Source organism: Cotesia typhae, unplaced genomic scaffold (genome assembly GCF_013202065.1).
Source record: "Cotesia typhae breed Kobodo isofemale line unplaced genomic scaffold, CoteBio_Ctyphae contig_22, whole genome shotgun sequence".
Lineage (NCBI taxonomy): Eukaryota > Metazoa > Arthropoda > Insecta > Hymenoptera > Braconidae > Cotesia > Cotesia typhae.
The window spans coordinates 6,351,804-6,370,629 of record NW_027423728.1 but is presented as its reverse complement, the minus strand read 5'-3'; the positions used below and the strand labels follow the sequence as shown (position 1 = coordinate 6,370,629).

The window sequence follows — 18,826 nt, the reverse complement described above, 5'->3', positions numbered from 1 at the left end:
AATTTTTATATATTAATAATGCAACACCCGGCCATTTACCTATTAGTTCAAGGTAATTATTTGTGTAAAAATATTTTTATAAATATAGTACTTATTATTAGCTAGAATAAAAATAGTTTAAAATACTGGATTGTTTCGTTAATTTTATCCACAAAAAAAAAACAAATATGTTTTAAAATAAACGCTTAAAATTAAAAAAAAAAAAAAAAAAAAAAAAATCAGTTGAAAAATTACATTTTGTACAATTTTATTATAAAACTAATTTTTAAACTGTTTTTTTTTTTTTTTCTTGATAAACTATGTTAAGTATTAAGTAACAATTAATGAGATGCAGTACGAGTGGTAATTTTATCCTTTAGATAATTAGCAACTTGAGTTTGCGAATGCCTGATAGCAACCTGAAGTGGTGTAACACCCTCCTGATTAACAAGCAGAGGATCAGCACCAGCTCCAACTAATTGCCTCGCGACCGTCATATGTCCAGTCAAGGCTGCTGCGTGCAATGGACTTTCACCGTTCTACAACCACATACAAACAATTATTAATTATAATGCGCCAGTAGATTCTCTTCCGGTCTACTAACTTTCAAACTTCAATCGACTTTTTTTTTATTTTAAACTTTTACTTTAAATATAAAAATAGGTAAAAGGTATTTCTTAAAAAAAAAAAAAAAATAAATAAAAAAAAATGCTGGTCGCTTTTTATAGTAAAATTAATCGATGATAGGGGAGCTTCATAAAAACTTACTGGAAGAATACCAAGAGATGGCCGGTACTTTAACAACTCCCCGATGACCGCAGTATGACCTTTATGAGCGGCTTTGAAGAGCGGAGTGGCGCCGTCCTAAGTAAATACAAAAGTAAAAACAGCGTGTCATTGACTTGATGAATTGCAAGTAAAAAATGATGATGATAATAATAACAAAGTGTACTGGCTTACGTGTCTGGTAGCATCGACCTTGGCTCCGGCCTTCAGGAGTCTTCTTACGACATGATCGTGCCCCATTTGAGCGGCTATCCAGAGTGGAGTCGCTCCATCGGTTCTTGCTGCATCAGTTTTCGCTCCCTGAGATAGTAATATGTCTAATATTCGTATGTGACCATTTTGAGCTGCTATGAATAGTGCTGTCGCGCCGTCCTATAGTTTAAATAATAAATTAATATCAATAATAATAATCTGGATGAAAATTAATTCATGAAAATAAATTTACCAGATATTTAATAATTTTTAGAATTTTTTTTAGCAAATAAATTATGGCAAAAAAAATTCGGAAAAAAAAATGACATTTAGAAATTTAAAAAAATTAAAAATCCAATTTTTTAAAAATAATTTTTCAGAAAAAATTTTTTTATTAAATAAAATTAAAAAATGATCAAGTGACTGCTAACTTTAATCAAAATTTCCGTAAAAAAAAAATACCGCGAAATTCTTTAAATAAAAATTTACAATAATAAATTTCTTCTTTTCTATTTTATTTTATTTTATTAATTAAAAATATTATATATTTTGTGTATTAAAAATTAAATAAAAATTTTAAATCATGAATTTTTGGATTTTCAAATTTTTTTCGAAGTTCTCAACAATAATTTAATTTAAAAAAATTACCTTCATATGAGCGTTTACATTTGCACCTTTTTCAATTAATTCCAATACAACTTCCAAATGACCGCATTGACAGGCGACAAATAGAGGCGTTCCACCATCCTAAAAAAAAAAAAAAAAATTTTTTTTTTAGTAATTTCAGATAAAAACATAATTATTATTTGATTAAAACTAAAAAAAAAGATAGTAAATAAATCATACAATGCTGCAAGAGTCTATGATGGCACCATGCTCAATGAGAAGTGTAACAATGTCCACGAAACCGCCTTGAGCAGCAAAAAATAAAGAAGTCGTTCCAGTCTGTAAAATAACAATGATTAATTACTTATACGAAGCAGTTAAGTATGTAAGTAATAACTATTATATTTATATACATGTATAATATGTATGTACTCGGATAATCGAGTTCTGGCGTCTCTATCTGTTTCGGTTATTTTTATTTTATTTTAGTCGAGTGCTGAAGTGTTAAATTGAGGCGTTAATACTTTTATTACATCGTATTGATAGAGAAGAGAACATATAATACAAGCGCTATTATATATAACGAGCAGAGTTGTACTTTTTTTAATTTTAGTTTTCTTCTAGAATTATTCCTGTGGGCTGCCATACAACATTTAATCATAATTACTAATATATAGTCAGTAATATGTAAAAAATTTAATTAAGATTTAACTGTAATTTAAAATGAAAGTTTAGATATTTGCTAGATAATTAAAGTTAATTATTTATTTTATAAATTAGCTGTTTAATTTTAATTTTAATTTTAATTAAAAAAATTTCTATTATTATTTTTAACTTTAATTTTATTCTATTGAGATCAAGGTATTTTTTGTACATCTGTTATACTCTGTCATACATATTTCAACTGTCAATAATAAAGTACTTAATTTATCTTCCAGTAATATATTTTACGAGAAGTAATATTTGTACAGCTAAAGCTAAGACTAAAGAATTGAGAGTAATGGTTTGCGGTGAATTATATGAAAAATGTGTTTTTTTGACTCAACCTTCAGGTCTCCAAGTATATTTATAGGCGGCTTATTTTCAGAGAACTCGTTGAGAAACTATCTAGTCGTAATTATAAATTATAAATTATAAATTATTGAAGAAGAAAACAAAAGTATTTTAATTACTAGTTTTACAGAAAAAAAAAAAAATATTTACATGATTGCAGTTTTTACACCTTGTCAGTGTTTGCAATAGAAATTTATTTTACTTATATATAAGATATATATTCTTCTCGTATTTCAAACCACTGAAATTCTAGATCACGCAATTTTATTCTACATTGAAAAAATAATAAACTTTAACCAAGAAAAAAATTTTGAAGATTTTTATTGTCTTGAATCAAAATAAAAAATTCTTGAATTGAGTAAAATTTACTTAAAGGGGGACAATTATTGTGAAACACACAAAGAAGAAATTTCTTAAGAATTTTTCCATTCAAATCAAGAAGATGAAATTCTTAAAAATTATTTACTTGATACAAGTAAATTTTTTTTTCTGTGTTCTTACTTATTTACATTATTACCACTAAAACTTGAATAATAACAATAAAAATAATAAGAACAATAATAATTAATACAAACAAATACATAAAACTATCCATACAAAAAACTACATACTAATTATATTATATACCTGAGATAATTTTTATTTCAAAAAAGAAACAAGTTCATGTTCATAACTAATCAATTAAGCGGGTGATTCCAAGCAAGAATACCATAATCACCAACTCAAGAAAATCTACCCGTTAATTATTTTTAAAAATTACATTAACACCTCTGCGTGTACAGTTCAATTTGTTCTCACGCAAGTTCTTACACCGATTAGTTACATTACATTATACATTATGAAAAGATAAATTATCAGCTACAATTTTATTTAACAATAAGTAAATAACAAATAAAATTGTAAATTTATAAATTTATTTCTAGCGATGACAAACAAACCAGTGCAAATCGATTTCACATTTACATAGCATATAGAATAAGTACTCCACTAGTACATGCTTTTTATGCATCATATACCGCATAGATACTCAAGATCATGCAAATAATTGTCACGTTTATTTTTAACGTGTCTATACTCTATATGCACCGAGTAATTTGTATTTATAATATAACATATACATTCAAATTTATAACAGTTAGAGTTGATATTTTATTCTACTAAAGTTTACTTTTTTATTCAACTTTATATTTTACAAACATTTATAAATATGTACGACATGCACCGCATGGATATAAATCACTTTTATAGCAAGTAAAGTTAATCTTTTATGTAGACTTCGATTTACTCTAAGTAATTATATTAAAAGTCTTATTTATAAAATTACACAGAAAAAAAAATTTATTTAAATCAAGTAAATAATTTTGAAGAATTTCATCTTCTTGATTTGAGTAAAAAAATTCTTATACTAAAAAATTATTCAGGGTCTAAGATTTAATAATTTTTCGTCTTGATTCAAGACAATAAAACTCTTTAAAATTATTTTTTTGGTTTAAGAATTTTTCTCTTGATTCAAATTAATTTTTTTTTTTCTGTGTATAATTTTTCCTCAAAGTATTACATTGTATATTTGTGAAATTGCTGTAAATAGTTGATGCTAAATAATAAATCATTTATTCATTCATTGTATTAAACTTTACTTTTGAATAAATAAAAATTTTTTTAACAATTTTTTTAAAAATTTTGTAATTTTATAATTTAATTTTTTTGGTATTAAAATTGAAGATTTACTTTCAAGTGCACAGTATATATTTTACAGTTAAAAAAAAATTTAGTTACAATTTTTGAGTAATGATTTCTACTTGATGGATTATCAAAAATACGATAGTTATTTTTAAGTGATTAAATAATGAATTTAACGCTGCACGATCAAGTAAATTTTACGTAATTCCCGCTCACTGAGGTCAATGACATTAGCATGAGAGATTTAATCTGGAGAAATGAAACAACTACGGTACACATGTATTTGTATACATGTGAGAATGTTTCACGTCAAGTGCGGTGTCTTCAAGTATCATACGACTTTTTAATTCAATATAAATGTCTTAAATTATACCTCTTTTAATTTGGGTTTAATAAATTTTTTTTAAAGCGCTTTTTGATTTATTAAATTTGAATGAATATATTAATTTTAATTGAACGTCTGGAGTTTTTGTCATCGAATGAATTGAAATTTTGAATATGTAAGAATATAATATACACCTTACAATTCATGATAAGTACATTTACATAGATAACTTTTTTTTTTTAATTGTAATTATAAGTGAACTAGTTATTACATGATATTGATAGTTATGATAGATAAGATATTACTAATTATATATTAATAAATATAAATTAATATATATATTTTTATGTTAATGGATATTTTTTAAAAAATAAATTTTTTTAGAATAAAATATTTCTAATAACACAATAATAAAAATTTAATTAAAAAATTGTACTGCTTTTATTTAAAACTTTCATAAAATTTTTAATGCTCAAAACAATTATTTTACAAGTGCATGTTCTATTTATCTCCGGTATTTTTACACTAAAGCTTTCCATTATGCAATCCACCCACAAGGTAACAAAAGAAAATCTTTCAACCAATGAAAAAAACTAGGTACAAAAGATAAAAAGTACTGGCGCTCTGTTCTCGTGACAAAAAGCGCACACACACACCTACCAAAGCCAGTATACATCGCACACACGTGTATACACATAGTACAGCGTAGCGTTTTCATTCATTGACCGTCCATTCATCAAGAACCCTAAACCCACACCAAGTAGCCCTGGGTCAAAACTTACCAGCCTTTTGGCATTCGGGTCCGCCCCTTGTTGTAATAGCTCGGTAACAGCTTCAATATGGCCCCCAGCAGCCGCTAATATGAGTGGGGTCGTCCCGTCCTAAAACAAACATATTCCTTTAATATTTAATAATAAAAAAACGTGCAAAATAATTATTTGTATAATAACCAACAAAATAACACAACACTTGATACAATTACAATGTTTACCATAATACGAATTATAAAAATCACTAACAAAGAAAATATTAAGGAAGGTTGAAAATTTTTTGAATGAAGTCGAAGTTTCTTGAGCCAAGAAAATTTCTTCTTGCTCCAAAATAACTTTTGATTTTTTTTTAATTTTTTTGGCGCAAGAAATTTATTTTTTGGGTGTATTAAAAACGTGTAAAATATTTGCAAATCTAATCTAATAAAATAAATGATAAACTACCATTCAATCAACATAAAATTACAGAAGATTGATTATCATTAACTTCAACTAGAGTCATAAACTAGAGGTTTACGATAGATTAAAATTAGAGTTAAATAAATTTCCTCAAGTTTTAATTACAATGTTAAATTGAATTGCTGAGCTTGTTATGACGTCATACATATTGTATTATTGCTTCTGCACTGTTGTTAGTTACTGGTGGTTACATGCTACATCTATTATGTATATAACTTACGTATTAGATAAGTTATACACAATGCAGAATGATTTATTATGCAATTTATGAACTTTTATGCATGCATACGTTTAGTTTTTATTTTAGCGCTAAAAGTCCGGCACCAAGTTAAATACTAACCTTGTCTTTACAATCGACATGAACGCGTCCCGAGTCTAAAAGAACTTGAAGTCGTTTTGCATCACCGCGAGCCGCTGAAAGATGCAATTCTACATCCCACGGCGATTCTTTCTAAAAAAAGATCCAAAAGTTCATTTTGTTTTTTATTTTACATTTTACTTCAGTACAATAGCCGCTAAACTATATTTGATAGTATGTAAATTTCAAAGTTAATCATCTTGATAAATTTAAATTAATTAAATTCAATAGATTGAATTTTTATTTCGATCTCGAACTTAGTTATTGAATTTAAAAATTAACAAATTATTCAAAACTCTCTCTAAAAATTAACATAAAAAATTGACTGTCATCGAAAAATATACAAACAATGAAAAGGCTCGAATTCAGGTCAAGACCTTTCTGTTGATACCAAATTTACCTATAGAAGTCTATTTAATAATAAAGATACGCTCATCGAAATTCTGTTTTTATGCTCTTAATTATAAAGATTATTAATTTCAATAAATTCAAATTATATTAACATCTGTTTTTGATAATACTGAATTTGTTTCATCTATTTATAATAAAATTATTAATCTAATTTTTATAATTACACAGTTAAATGTTATTAAAAAAACAATCAACTTATTGATAAGATTATCAATTTCCTTTTATAAATAGTTTTCATTATAATATATACCGTATCAATTATAATTTATAAATTATTAAAAAAAAAAAGTAAAATCTCTAAGCTTAAAATAAAAAAATTACAAGTTTCAAAGTTTATTTTTATAATATGTGTTAAAAAAATGTCTGTCAACTTCAGTATCATTATTTATAGATTTATGTCAATTGAAAAAGAAAAAAAAATATCATTGTTAATAAAAAAGCAATTCGTATGATTACTTATGTAAATTTGTATGCGTAATAATTAAAAAAAAAAAATCTAAAATATAAAGCTTGTATTGTTAAATACTTTTGACATGATAACATGTGTTTTGAAGTATTATTTACGAGTTGTCAATGACATGACCTCGATATTTTTTGTATACAAATAAAATTATTGCTAAATGGAAGTGACGATGATACTAAAGTTAGCCGACGTTTTTAATTTTTTAATTTTTTTTTTAACAATTAAATTAGAACAAAAAAAAATTTTTTAAAGATTGTACTCACAGTTTTTTAAGCTTTTAACAAATGACAATTTTTTTTTTTCTAGTCATTTTTTCAATAAAAAAATTTTTTTTATTTTTAAATGTCGGCTAACTTAATTTTTAATGACATTAAATTTAGCTGTCACTTCACAATTGTTTTAATTTTCTTTAAAATGGACTTGTAGAAATTTTAATAAATTAAAAATGCAATTTTTTTTAAATAATTTTTCAGAACAAATTTTTTTGTTAAAGAAAATTAAAAAATTGTCAAGTGACAGCTAACTTTTATGTGTTAGACGTCACTTCATGAAAATTAATGACATTAAACACATAAAATAAAAATTTACATTAATTTTTTATAACAATAAAAAAATTTACCTTCATAGACATTTTGACAGTGAATTTTTGATCCAACAGATTATTTAACAAGCAATAATTTTTTGTTAATAAAAACTTTATTTTTTAACGACACATTGTTATGCACTGACACGCTTGATCCTGTGCAAAATGTTTGTACTATAAAAATTCTGTAACATTGTTGTTTAATAATTATTTTCTGTGGATATTATCAAATTTTGATCTAAAAAATAAAAGTGATTAACAATAAATTTGTCTTTATTGACGAGATTCATTTTTAGTCACTCAGAACATACTCGTTTCTCGAAGATTTAACTTCTCCAGTGACATAAGAAACACAGAAACTCAGCCGTCGGATGACTTTGTGTCACTGAATTATGCTCAATACGTTCTGATGCTCATGAGTCGAGAGAATTTTTTACTTTATTTTTTTTTTTTACATTTACGTGATCACACACGTTAACATCTCATTGATTAGCTTTGTTTGCTTTCCTAAAGCTAGCACCACCGTCTTATGAATATTCTGCTTTATCTTCTGGCGCTTTTTTCTTTGCTAAAAACCGCGAAAATTTAAAAGTCTAAAAGTCCATTTTTTTAATAATTTTTTTTGCTATAATTTATTTGTTAAAAAAAATTAAAATATTTGTAAAGTGACAGCTAAATTGAATGTTATTAAAAATTAAGTTAGCCGATATTTAAAAATTTTTAGAATTTTTTTTATTGACTTAACTAAACAATAAAAATAATTAAATGTTTCAATAATGTAATCAACTGATTACAATCAATAAAAGGAATAAAAGTGAGGTGAGTAAAAGTAAACAAGAATTTTTATTTTGAATGTTCAATGTCAGTCTTAAGTTTGGATTTAAATTTAAATTTAGATTTAAAGCAATGCAGATAACACCAATTTTAACGATTATAAATATTTAATTAATAATTTATATGATACATTTTAAAATACAAATGTTGTTATTGTCATAATAAATTAAAATTATGATTTTTTTTACACCATTGTTTAATTTAATAAATATTGTAAATAAATAAGTTATAAATTTTTTTTCAAATTAAATTATTAATTTATTAAAATCACTTGACATATTTTGCTCGAAAATTCGACTTTTGAAAAATAAATTGATTGAGTTAAAATTTTTGAACATTTTACGAAATCTTTTAAAATTTCAACTTTTATTTTGAAACTGAAGATTGTAACATATAATTGCTAATTGCTAATCATTTATAAATGATTAGCAATTATATTAATTTCATAAAATCATTTACCCCAGATCGAATGCAGATGAAGCCAGCGATTACTTCTTTTTGATCTTCTGAGACTTAATCCAGCCGATGGTGAGTTACCTAAATAAATTTTTTAATTTTTAATTACTTTTATTATTATATTACTTGATTATTTTTAATAATATTTTTGTCCTACCTTTAGTCATATCATTTCCATTTAATAACTGAGTCTCATCGGATAAATAAAAACCTAAAAAAGTAAATCAGTAATTAATGAATCGGTTTATTTGCAATTTTTAAACAAAAATTCAATTAGTATAAATATTAATTTAATAAAAAAAAATTTGGACTTAAAATTTAACAGTTACTGTGTTTTGAAATAGGACTACTATAATTTACCTGATGATATACTCAGCATCACCAGAACGAAGAAAGTAATGAAATAAACAATCTTCATGGTTATTTCTTCTTTCCGGGCTCGAATTAAGTTATACTTGTGAAGAATAACACTTTGTAATGATATGAACACTTTAAAAGTGGGCTTATAAAGGAAGATATAACATCAGATATAACGTCACAATCGTGTTATCATTTTATTTGAGGCTATTATTGTTTCAACTGATGTTCATTTATTTGATTTTTATCATGCAAGATAGTTGTAGGTAACTTATACAAATTCATTTTACATTACTATGATGAATCATAACTTGTATGACAAAAAAAAATCGTGGTAATGTTGTTATCGTTAGAAAATTATGGATATATTTATTATGTGAACAACTGATAAAATAATGACTTGAGTTAATATCACGGGAAAAAAATTTTTCAATAGTTTAATATTATTTTTTGACTAATAAGTAATTCCTTTAATAAATAGTTATTATTTTTAACTCAATAAATAATTTTTAATTCGAATAAAAAATTTCTTTTGATAATAAGCTATTGAACAATTTTATAGTAAGAAATATATGATACTGAATTTAACAGATATAACAATAAAATTATACTAAACAAAGTTTCGCAAAAAAATTTCACATGTAGAAATTTTAAAAAGTTTGATAATTATTCACATTGGGGGTGGGATTATTAATGTATTTTCCTGTAAATAGGGATGAATCATACGATGACGATGATGATGATAACCCGCCATTAAATCGGGGGGTATCTTGTTCGGAAATATTAACGCATGTAGGCGTATGTAATACTTAAAATCAAAACATGATAATACATATATATATATTGTAACTAAATTGATAATAAGAATCACATTGGTCCGCTTTTTCGAAAAATTGTGTTGTCACAAAATTAAAACATATATAATTAGTCACATCTACAAAATTTGATCCACGACTGATAATTTTAATTATCTATCACTGTTCTACATAAATAATTAATTTAAAAATAATAAATGATTAATAGCAATTGTAAACAACCCAATTAAATAGTGTTAAAGTTTTTTGCTAAAACATATCATCTAACCATAATTTAAATTTTTCCAGTAACTTATACTGCCATCTGTAGAGTTGATAAAAAATCACTTTGGCGCTGCTAAGAAAAATCGACGCGTTTCCTCGACGTTGAACCCCGAATTCTTTTCTTTTAAGACTCGACTATATAGAGTGTCCATTGTGAGTAAATTTTATTAAAAATGATCTAAATAACTATATTAATCACAGTAAATAATTAAATTATTGATATTAAATCCGTTGTTTTTATTTTTTAGGTAAATAACATGGAAAACGACCAAAAAGAATTCGTTGATCTTTACTGGCCGAGGAAATGGTTAGTAACACGTGTTTTCTGTCAATAAATATGTTTTAAATAATAATATTTATCAACAATTTATAGTATTTATCAATTTTACTTGTTTTTATTTAGTTTACTCTGATTTAACAACTAAGTTATTATTTTTTCATGAGTGAAATATTTCTGGATATTTATTTTAAAAGAATTTGAGGTTAGAATACATTAATTTTTTGCGGTTCAGAATACAATAATTTTTTTCTCCATATTTATTAGATTTCAGGAGCTTTGGATAAGTTTACAGTTAATTAGTTATTTTAACTGACATTAACTGTTCATATAGTCATTGATTATTTTTTTGACAGCTCCTCGAGCAACAGAATCATCCATGCTAAAGATCACGCATCTATCCAACTCACTTTGGCTGATGTTGACCCCACAACTGGACGTATGACTGATACACACAAGATGTACGCAATTTGTGGATCTATTCGTCGTATGGTAATTATTTTTAATGAATATATTTTTTTCTTTTAATCATTAAACATAAAATTTATAATTTTTATAATTAAATCTGCTTACAGGGTGAATCTGATGATTGCATCGTTCGATTGGCCAAAAAAGATGGAATTATTGCTAAAAATTATTAATTTATCTCATCTGTTTGATAATTGTTCTAAATGAAAAAATAAAGATTGACCAACAAAAAATTAATTATCTCTGTTTTACTTTCATTTTAGCAAATCCCCATTCAACGAAAAAATTTTTAAATACAAACCATATAGTAATTAGATTTAAACTTTAAAGTGTCTGCTAACTTTAACAACATTAAAATTTATAATTAAAAAATTACATTGTACATTTAATAGATAAAACGCAATGTAAATGAAATGAATTTAATATTTCATAAATATATACATCATCAATAATAAACATATATAACAAAAAATTATGCATTGAGTTAAAAATAGTGATAATCTACAATTCCTCAAGACCGTCGATATAAAAATAAAACTCGTCTAGAAAAAATACAATATTTGTGAAAATAAATTGAACTACATTCTATAATTTAATTACTTAAAAAGTATTGAAAAAAAATTTTTTTTATAAATTTATTCAAAATCTGAGGCTCATGGAAAACTAGTTTAGATTTTTATCTTATCATTGCAGTTATTATTATATATTTATACTTAAAAATTGATAAAGAAAATCAAAGAATTCAAATAATAGCACACGATACTTGAAAAAAATATTTTTAAATCTTTTAGTTTCTCAAATAAAATCAACTAATTACTGTTTCATCAATGATCATGTTACCCTGAGTATTCTCGCAAATAAAAATTTTGAAAAAATGTAATTTTTATGACTATACTGCCCCATTACATTGACAATTTATAATACTTGATATTAAAATATAAAAAATGCTAAATAATTTAATTATTAACTAGATAATATTTCTATTTTTGATTGTAATAGGGCTAATTCATTGCATGCATTACGATCAATATAATCTTATACAAAGTTTATCAAAAAATCTCTCAATAATTTTTTCGTTTCTTTAAAATTATTAATTCGTCATACTATACATGTAGTACAGGCGTATCTGACAATGAATGTACTCGGTTAAATCTTCTATTACGAAGTGTCGCAATAGCTTCACTTAAGTTAGCACGTTTGCTAAAAAATTCAGTTATTGGTGCACCATTTAATGCCGAAGCGAGAAATTGCTCGACAGTTATTGACCAGTCTGGATCTGCTGATGAAATACTCGTCGAGGGGTTTCCATTACGGTCTGGAGACTGATAAAAAAATCAATTATTTAAATTATGCAATAGAGTATGAAAATTTTATCAGCCAAAATAAAGTTAAGGTAAAAGACCCAGTTATTGACACTGGCCTAGTTAACACTTGCAATTTTAATCCAATAAAAAAAAAAAATAAAATGTTCTCAAAAAACCAATTATCTTAAAATTTATAGTTAAAAAATTGTATTTATTAATTTATTAGAGTCAATTTGTTTTAATTAATTAAAATAAAATTGCAAGTGTCAATAACTGGTTCTTTTACCTTATAGAAAAAACTTACTCTTTCAATTCGAGTTGTTTTTGTTTGACTATCAGCAGCTAGTAATAAACTATCCTCAGATTCTTCACGATCAATGTAAAATTTTTTACCAACATCTCCTAGCTGCAGTAATAACGTACCTAATCAAATGAATTTTTCATTAATTAAATTGAATGTTATAAATAGTTGATCGAATGTAAAAATGAACAAATGTTTTCAAAAATTCATAAAAAATTGTTTAAATCATGAAATTATAATTTTTTTCCCCAAGTTTTTCATTTTTTAATGTTTAAAAAAAAAAAAAAAAAAAAAATAGAATTTTGTAAGCTTATAATGAATGATTCGTAAAAAAACATTCATCAATAACTCAATTTTTTGATGTTTCATAGCCAAAACGATGAAATTTAATTTCTATATAAATACCCAATTACCAATTAAATATAAAAATCAAGGAACTAAAAAATTGGTGGATATTTACTATCTGATATCATAAAATTACCAATTGATGCAATTGAATGATAAATATCTTGGTCTTCCGGTTGCGTAGGAAACATGTCATAAAGAGTTTTCCAAAGCGCAATGAAGTGCCTCTGGGACATTTTAGGAACATTTCTCAACTCCAAAGGACTTTCTTTAGAATCTAGCATCGACCTCAAGCTTCCCATACTCTGACTTTCCCAAGACTGATCGCCTTGTTGACTATTGAGACTAATCGAGCGTGACAATCCACTAGGAGACGGCTCCTCTGCCAGACTAACAGACAAATCTAACGACGCAACACTCTGTTCCATGGTATCAAAAAAATCCGTAGCCTCAGCAGCTATTTCAGCGCCATCAGAGTGTGTAGGCGAATCAATGTCAACCGGCGTCAACAGAGGCGGTAAATGGAGTGTGTAAAGTAATTTTAATCGTTGAGCAGCATCAGCAGTCGCGGTGATACCAATAGCCTGTACAGTTTCACGGAAATTTAGATACCCATCATGATTGCGATCCATCAGACGGAACAATCTCGCAGCGAGCGATTCAGCCTGCGTACACTTTCCCCAGGGCGATAAGCCGCCAAAAAGGATTCGAAATAGCTCAAAGTCAACTTTGTATGCCTCGTAAGGCGGCTGAGTCGGATCGTATCTCTCAGGCTCGGATTTACGTTGACTCATCAACTCTTCCCGGACTAAACTAAGCAGCTCTTGTAGCTCCTCGCTCGTCATAAATTTATCTACAACGACGCTTCTTATCACATTTTTCTCTATACCTTCCTCTAAATGCTGAACGACCCGCAATCTGTGCTTCAATCTCAGTCGCTCTATCCTGCCGATTGACAATGTCCCGTACCGTGAATACGATTCGAATATCAAAGTCTGGACTGATATACTTCTTGGGGGAACAGCGCTGTCAATTGGTCGTGGCAAAACAGGCCCCTCGTCATTGTAAACTCCACCGAGGTAGTCAGTCAGCAATTGCATGGCTTCTCCGTCATCCCGACATTCTAGCAATTTATCTTGATTCCACTCCAGCACCATCAGCGCTATCTGGAATATTACTTTAGCACCGTCGTAGAAAAAACAGTCCATTATATTTACTGCGCTGCTTGTTGGCATCACACTTAAAAATATTGTCAAAAACCATGACAGCGATATCACTCGTATTAAGCCAAGTTCTTGGAGCTTCGCGTGAAGAGTTGGTAACTGCTCGGCGGCTAATTCTTCCAAAAGCCCTTGGTCTACTAAAGCACCTACTACTCGCCTGTCGTAGTAGTCGGGAAGTAAAGATTCACAGACGTTACATAGTTGCCAGAAAGCTGATTCTTCTGAACAATAGATCAGTAGAACTGACGCTACGATGTTCATCGCTTGACAGTATCCTGTTGGATTATTTAAAATATTAAATTATTCATTGATTTATTAAAAAATTATACGCACTTGGAATTAACAAAAAAAATTTTTTTTTACCTATTTGAGGATTCCTACAGGCGTAAGCAGACAATACTCGTCTCAAAGCGCTTATTCCCGTATCAGATTGAAAAGCTGGATGCTCTGGTAACGATCGATGTAAATCACGTTCTATTTCTTCGTTAGCTTGACACGATTTCCCAAGCGACTGATTCACTAACGATTGATACAAGCCAAGATTCATCGCCATCTCGTTAATAGCGCCGGAAAATGTTAACCAAACTTCACCGCGAAGAGTTTGTGGTATACCTTGAATCACCAGTTTCGCGGTTTCTACAGTGCGATAAATAGTTATCCCACGGCCGTACTCAGCGAAATGCAATTCCCATTGTTTTTCTTTAGACTCTTGCTTCACAGCAGCTTCTATACTCAACGGCGCTTTGAACAGCGTCATCAGTGGTGGCTGCGGTGACCAACTATTTTTTTTATCGTTTTCCTCCTTTGATTGATAACTCGACACATGATTCGAACTCCTATAAAAACTATTTCTTATTTTCTAATTTAATTGTTAAATGATTTTTTTTTTTTAATTTTTGTTTTATCTTATAAATTTGTGTCACTTACAATTGAACTGATTTAGTTTTCGCCAAGAGTTCCGATATTTTTTGGACGACAAAATCCCGATCGTGAATTTGAGCAAATAAAAATGATGAACGAGGTGTCGTCACTAGAATTGATTTGTCCGTTGATGTTGATGAGTTTGGTGATTGATCCGCTGGTTCGACTAGTCTTACTTCACGTAATGGAATTACTAGGCTTACTAATTGTCTTACCTAATTATAAATATAATTAAGAGAATAAAAAAAAATGTATATATATTTTTTAATTTTGTTTAATTAATAAGTATTTTTTTGACTAATAATTTTGATAATTTTAATTAAAAATAAATTCTGACACACCTTCATAATACCATTATATAATAATATTAAATTAAATAATAAATAATACTTACACGACTTTCAAAACAAAGATAATTTTGTGATAAAAAAATTTTCCCCCAGACATGACGTTTATTATACGGTGTCCACAAAGTTGCGTCAATACTACCATCTAATTTTTCGTTTCCGGGTAATCTAAACTGTAATCTGTATGACTCTGAGTGTGCTCTTGCATCAAGATCACGTTTTAAAAATGAAGGCTTCTTCGGTACATTTTTACTGTTTTAAAATAAATAAATAAAACATAAATATTTTATTGAATATAAAATTTTTAGGCTGATAAGAATACCTTAATTTATTTAACAATTCTCTGTCTTCATTGAAACCACTCTTTTCATCAATCAGACTAAAAAAATTAAAAATATTTACGGATTAATAATAGAAAAAAAAATAAAAAAATAATTAAAGATTAAGCATTTATTCATACCGTTTCATTGCAATATTCGTAAGCTGCTCCATTAACGAGTAGGTCTCAGATTTATGCAAAAACATTGAAAAATAATGCTCTTTATTGTCTCGCGTTACGACACGAATACTGTCAGGAAATACTAAAGAATTAGTTTTGTCCAAAGCAATAATATCAGCCCATCTTATGATTAATTTTGTTTCCTTAGCAAGTATATATGCGTAAAAACATAATTGATTAACTGATAAATACAGCCACCCTTGTCGAGGCAATTTAGCTTTCCAGTAACTACATGAGTAGTAATTAACAAGCTTGTCTTCAATCGGTAAATTAAATAGTTGGTGAAATTTATATGACGCTGTTTTAAATGACTGTGGGTCTTCTTCTACAATTAATTAAAAAAAAAAAATTTACATCTACAAAAAAAGCGATAATTATAAAATTATTTCTCAGTAAAATTTGGTTACCTTCTGCAAACTGACAATCTGGCACATTATTAGCAATAATAGACTGGATTTTACAACAAACAAACTCAGTTATTTCTTCCTCGCTATCAAAACTCCTTAAGGTGTCCATAAGATTCGAATGTAACCAATCCCAATTCTGCAATATTTCTTCATGTGTCAAGGAACACGCGACAGCTGAAATAAATATTTATTTATTTTTTTATCCTCCAGACACGGTCGAGATTAAATTTATTTTCATTTTTACCAGAGCAGCTGTGGTATAAAAATATTATTGATAGACTATCTATTCGTTATCAAATGATAAAAAAGCAGTGGATTGTTAATGACTTTTATTACCGTTAAATATAAACGATTAACATCAATAAATTTTAAATATTAATTTAAATACCCCAATAGACTTCTGAAGACGGTGTTTGGTGGAGTATTCTAAAAGGCGGTGGTTTTGTGTCGAAAACACTGTCAATCGTTCCCACCAATATTGACGACAGTCCTTTACTTTTTCCATGTCCTTTACGCCGTTGTAATACAAAATAAACTGTTGCTTGCTCTGTGACCCTGAAAATAATAAAATTTTATTTTATTTTATCAATTATTAATTCTTAGCAGTAAAATTAAATTTTTTCTCAAACTCTCTATTTTATTATTTTGTGCTTTGTACCAAATAAAATTATATAAAAATAAATTAAAAAATTTATTATGAATAAAAAAAAAAATTAGTTGTATGTTAAAAATAAATTGAATGAAAATATACTTTTAAAATTTTTAATTGCCCTGAAGATAAGAATTAACAATTAATTATTAATTACTATTAGACATCATTAATGCAGTGGATATGAAAAAATAAAGTCCTTGAACTCCAATAATAGGCTGGTATAAAAAATAAATAATAATTGATTCATAAAACAATATTAAATTGGAATTGTTAATCTAATATGACATTAAAGTTAACTGTCACTTGACAATTTATTAATTTTTTTTAACAAATAAATTTGCTCCAAAAAATTATTTTAAAAAAATTGCATTTGTATTTTTTTTTAATTTCTAAATGTCAATTTTTTTTTTGCCATAATTTATTTGTTACAAAAATTTTTAAAATTATCAACTATCTGATAAGTTAATTTTTATTAATTTAATAGTTATAAATAAAATAATAAAAAAAAAATTGTTGATAAAATGACCGAGAGTTCTTCCGTGATTTAGAGTTTAAAAGTATGTAATAATAATTATAAGTAATGTATAATAATTTATTTCGTAACACCCAACAATGCTTATCAGCAATAAAACAGTAAAAAAATATTAACAAGTGATTTTATAACACAGTCGAGTGAAGAAATGTAGATTGGCGAAAAAAAAAAAAAAATGAAAATAAATCTGGAAAGAAAAAAAAATATTAGTGAAAAATTGTGGTCAGCTGTATTTGACAGCTGATGAGAGATGGCAATGTAAACAGTTTGAAATTTATGCTAATGATATGTTATGATAAATAATAATGAAATGTATATTATGTTACTTATAAGTATACACAATTGAATTATTTTATTTAATATTATTTCTTACCAAAATGCATTTGCAAGTAATACTTCTTGTGGTTTTATCCACATATTGTCGGGGATTAGTACAGCACATATGTCACTAACACATTCCTTGCCAGTTTATTTATTTTGTTGTATACTTTTTAATAAAATCAACTGCTCGTAAGAACTATTCTATTTGGTGAAAAAAAAAACACAATATTTATTTATAATACTTCACGAATGTGTACAGTAAGCCAGCGTGAACTGTACAACAAGTTTAACTCAGGATTTATCTTGACAGTGCTGCCAACTTAGTGATATTTTTTTTTTAATATCTGTACAATAATACTAATAATAACAATATTAATAATAATAATAATAATAATAATAATAATAATAATAATAATAATAACCAAACGCTGAAGCCAGAATGTATATAATGATAACAATAAATTTAAAGATAAAATGACAAAAATGGAGGGTTTAGGAATTAAAGAACACGACAATCCAGTACATGCTGCCACCTAGCGATTTAATTGAGTAAGTGTGATGTAAGTTTTATTTACCAGTGTGTGGTATTGAAGGTGCTTAAATTCTAAGAATTTTAAATCAAAGAGCAAATGAGTAAAAAAATCTTGTTAAAGCAATTATTGTGACGTAAAGAAAAGTTTAATGTTAGTTTTTTTAATTTATTGTGAAAAAATTCATCAAACAAATTTTTTTTTAATATTTATCATGAATGAAAATTAACTTAACAGATAGTTGATAATTTTAAGAATTTTTGTAACAAATAAATTGTGGCAAAAAAAAATTGACATTTAGAAACTTT

General features: G+C 26.7%; 3 protein-coding genes across 8 annotated transcripts; 1 reads left to right on the top strand and 2 right to left on the bottom strand.

The window, feature by feature from the left end:
- Positions 1 to 222: 222 nt before the first annotated feature.
- On the bottom strand, positions 223 to 8,148 carry LOC141538536 (uncharacterized). 3 transcript variants are annotated; one of them, XM_074260073.1, is made up of 9 exons: positions 7,977 to 8,148; positions 7,702 to 7,903; positions 6,191 to 6,301; positions 5,404 to 5,502; positions 1,804 to 1,902; positions 1,606 to 1,704; positions 940 to 1,137; positions 748 to 843; positions 223 to 518 (listed from the first exon to the last, which is right to left on the bottom strand). In XM_074260073.1, the coding sequence occupies exons 2-9, from the start codon at positions 7,711 to 7,713 to the stop codon at positions 321 to 323; spliced, it is 912 nt and encodes a 303-aa protein (XP_074116174.1). In that variant the 5' UTR covers positions 7,714 to 7,903; positions 7,977 to 8,148; the 3' UTR covers positions 223 to 320. The 3 variants fall into 3 exon arrangements, with proteins under 3 accessions (XP_074116174.1, XP_074116175.1, XP_074116176.1); XM_074260074.1 differs by having other exon boundaries at positions 7,702 to 7,850; XM_074260075.1 differs by lacking the exon at positions 6,191 to 6,301 and having other exon boundaries at positions 7,702 to 8,137.
- A 2,303-nt stretch (positions 8,149 to 10,451) lies between these two features.
- On the top strand, positions 10,452 to 11,373 carry Rps21 (ribosomal protein S21). The gene is made up of 4 exons (XM_074237561.1): positions 10,452 to 10,544; positions 10,640 to 10,698; positions 11,025 to 11,160; positions 11,244 to 11,373. Exons 2-4 carry the CDS (start codon positions 10,649 to 10,651, stop codon positions 11,307 to 11,309), a joined length of 252 nt encoding a protein of 83 aa, XP_074093662.1. The 5' UTR covers positions 10,452 to 10,544; positions 10,640 to 10,648; the 3' UTR covers positions 11,310 to 11,373.
- On the bottom strand, positions 11,244 to 18,262 carry Tbc1d8-9 (TBC1 domain family member 8/9). Of its 4 annotated transcripts, none has more exons than XM_074237557.1 (11): positions 18,041 to 18,262; positions 16,872 to 17,038; positions 16,484 to 16,657; positions 16,038 to 16,401; positions 15,900 to 15,956; positions 15,625 to 15,829; positions 15,237 to 15,445; positions 14,673 to 15,154; positions 13,202 to 14,584; positions 12,745 to 12,863; positions 11,244 to 12,458 (listed from the first exon to the last, which is right to left on the bottom strand). In XM_074237557.1, the coding sequence occupies exons 1-11, from the start codon at positions 18,082 to 18,084 to the stop codon at positions 12,240 to 12,242; spliced, it is 3,423 nt and encodes a 1,140-aa protein (XP_074093658.1). In that variant the 5' UTR covers positions 18,085 to 18,262; the 3' UTR covers positions 11,244 to 12,239. The 4 variants fall into 4 exon arrangements, with proteins under 4 accessions (XP_074093658.1, XP_074093659.1, XP_074093660.1 ...); XM_074237558.1 differs by having other exon boundaries at positions 14,673 to 15,145; positions 18,041 to 18,261; XM_074237559.1 differs by having other exon boundaries at positions 13,223 to 14,584; positions 18,041 to 18,259.
- Between the last annotated feature and the right edge of the window lie 564 nt (positions 18,263 to 18,826).

Coding starts and splice junctions, on each gene's coding strand:
- LOC141538536 (XM_074260073.1), bottom strand. Junction 1,705..1,803: donor TCATAGACTCTTGCAGCATT/GTATGATTTATT, acceptor TTTTTTTTTTAG/GATGGTGGAACGCCTCTATT. Junction 519..747: donor CATCTCTTGGTATTCTTCCA/GTAAGTTTTTAT, acceptor ATGTGGTTGTAG/AACGGTGAAAGTCCATTGCA.
- Rps21 (XM_074237561.1), top strand. CDS start 10,649: ATGGAAAACGACCAAAAAGAATTCGTTGATCTTTACTGGCCGAGGAAA. Junction 10,699..11,024: donor CTTTACTGGCCGAGGAAATG/GTTAGTAACACG, acceptor TTTTTTTGACAG/CTCCTCGAGCAACAGAATCA. Junction 11,161..11,243: donor GTGGATCTATTCGTCGTATG/GTAATTATTTTT, acceptor ATCTGCTTACAG/GGTGAATCTGATGATTGCAT.
- Tbc1d8-9 (XM_074237557.1), bottom strand. CDS start 18,084: ATGTGGATAAAACCACAAGAAGTATTACTTGCAAATGCATTTTG. Junction 16,658..16,871: donor GTCTTCAGAAGTCTATTGGG/GTATTTAAATTA, acceptor TATTTATTTCAG/CTGTCGCGTGTTCCTTGACA. Junction 14,585..14,672: donor CTGTAGGAATCCTCAAATAG/GTAAAAAAAAAT, acceptor ATAATCCAACAG/GATACTGTCAAGCGATGAAC.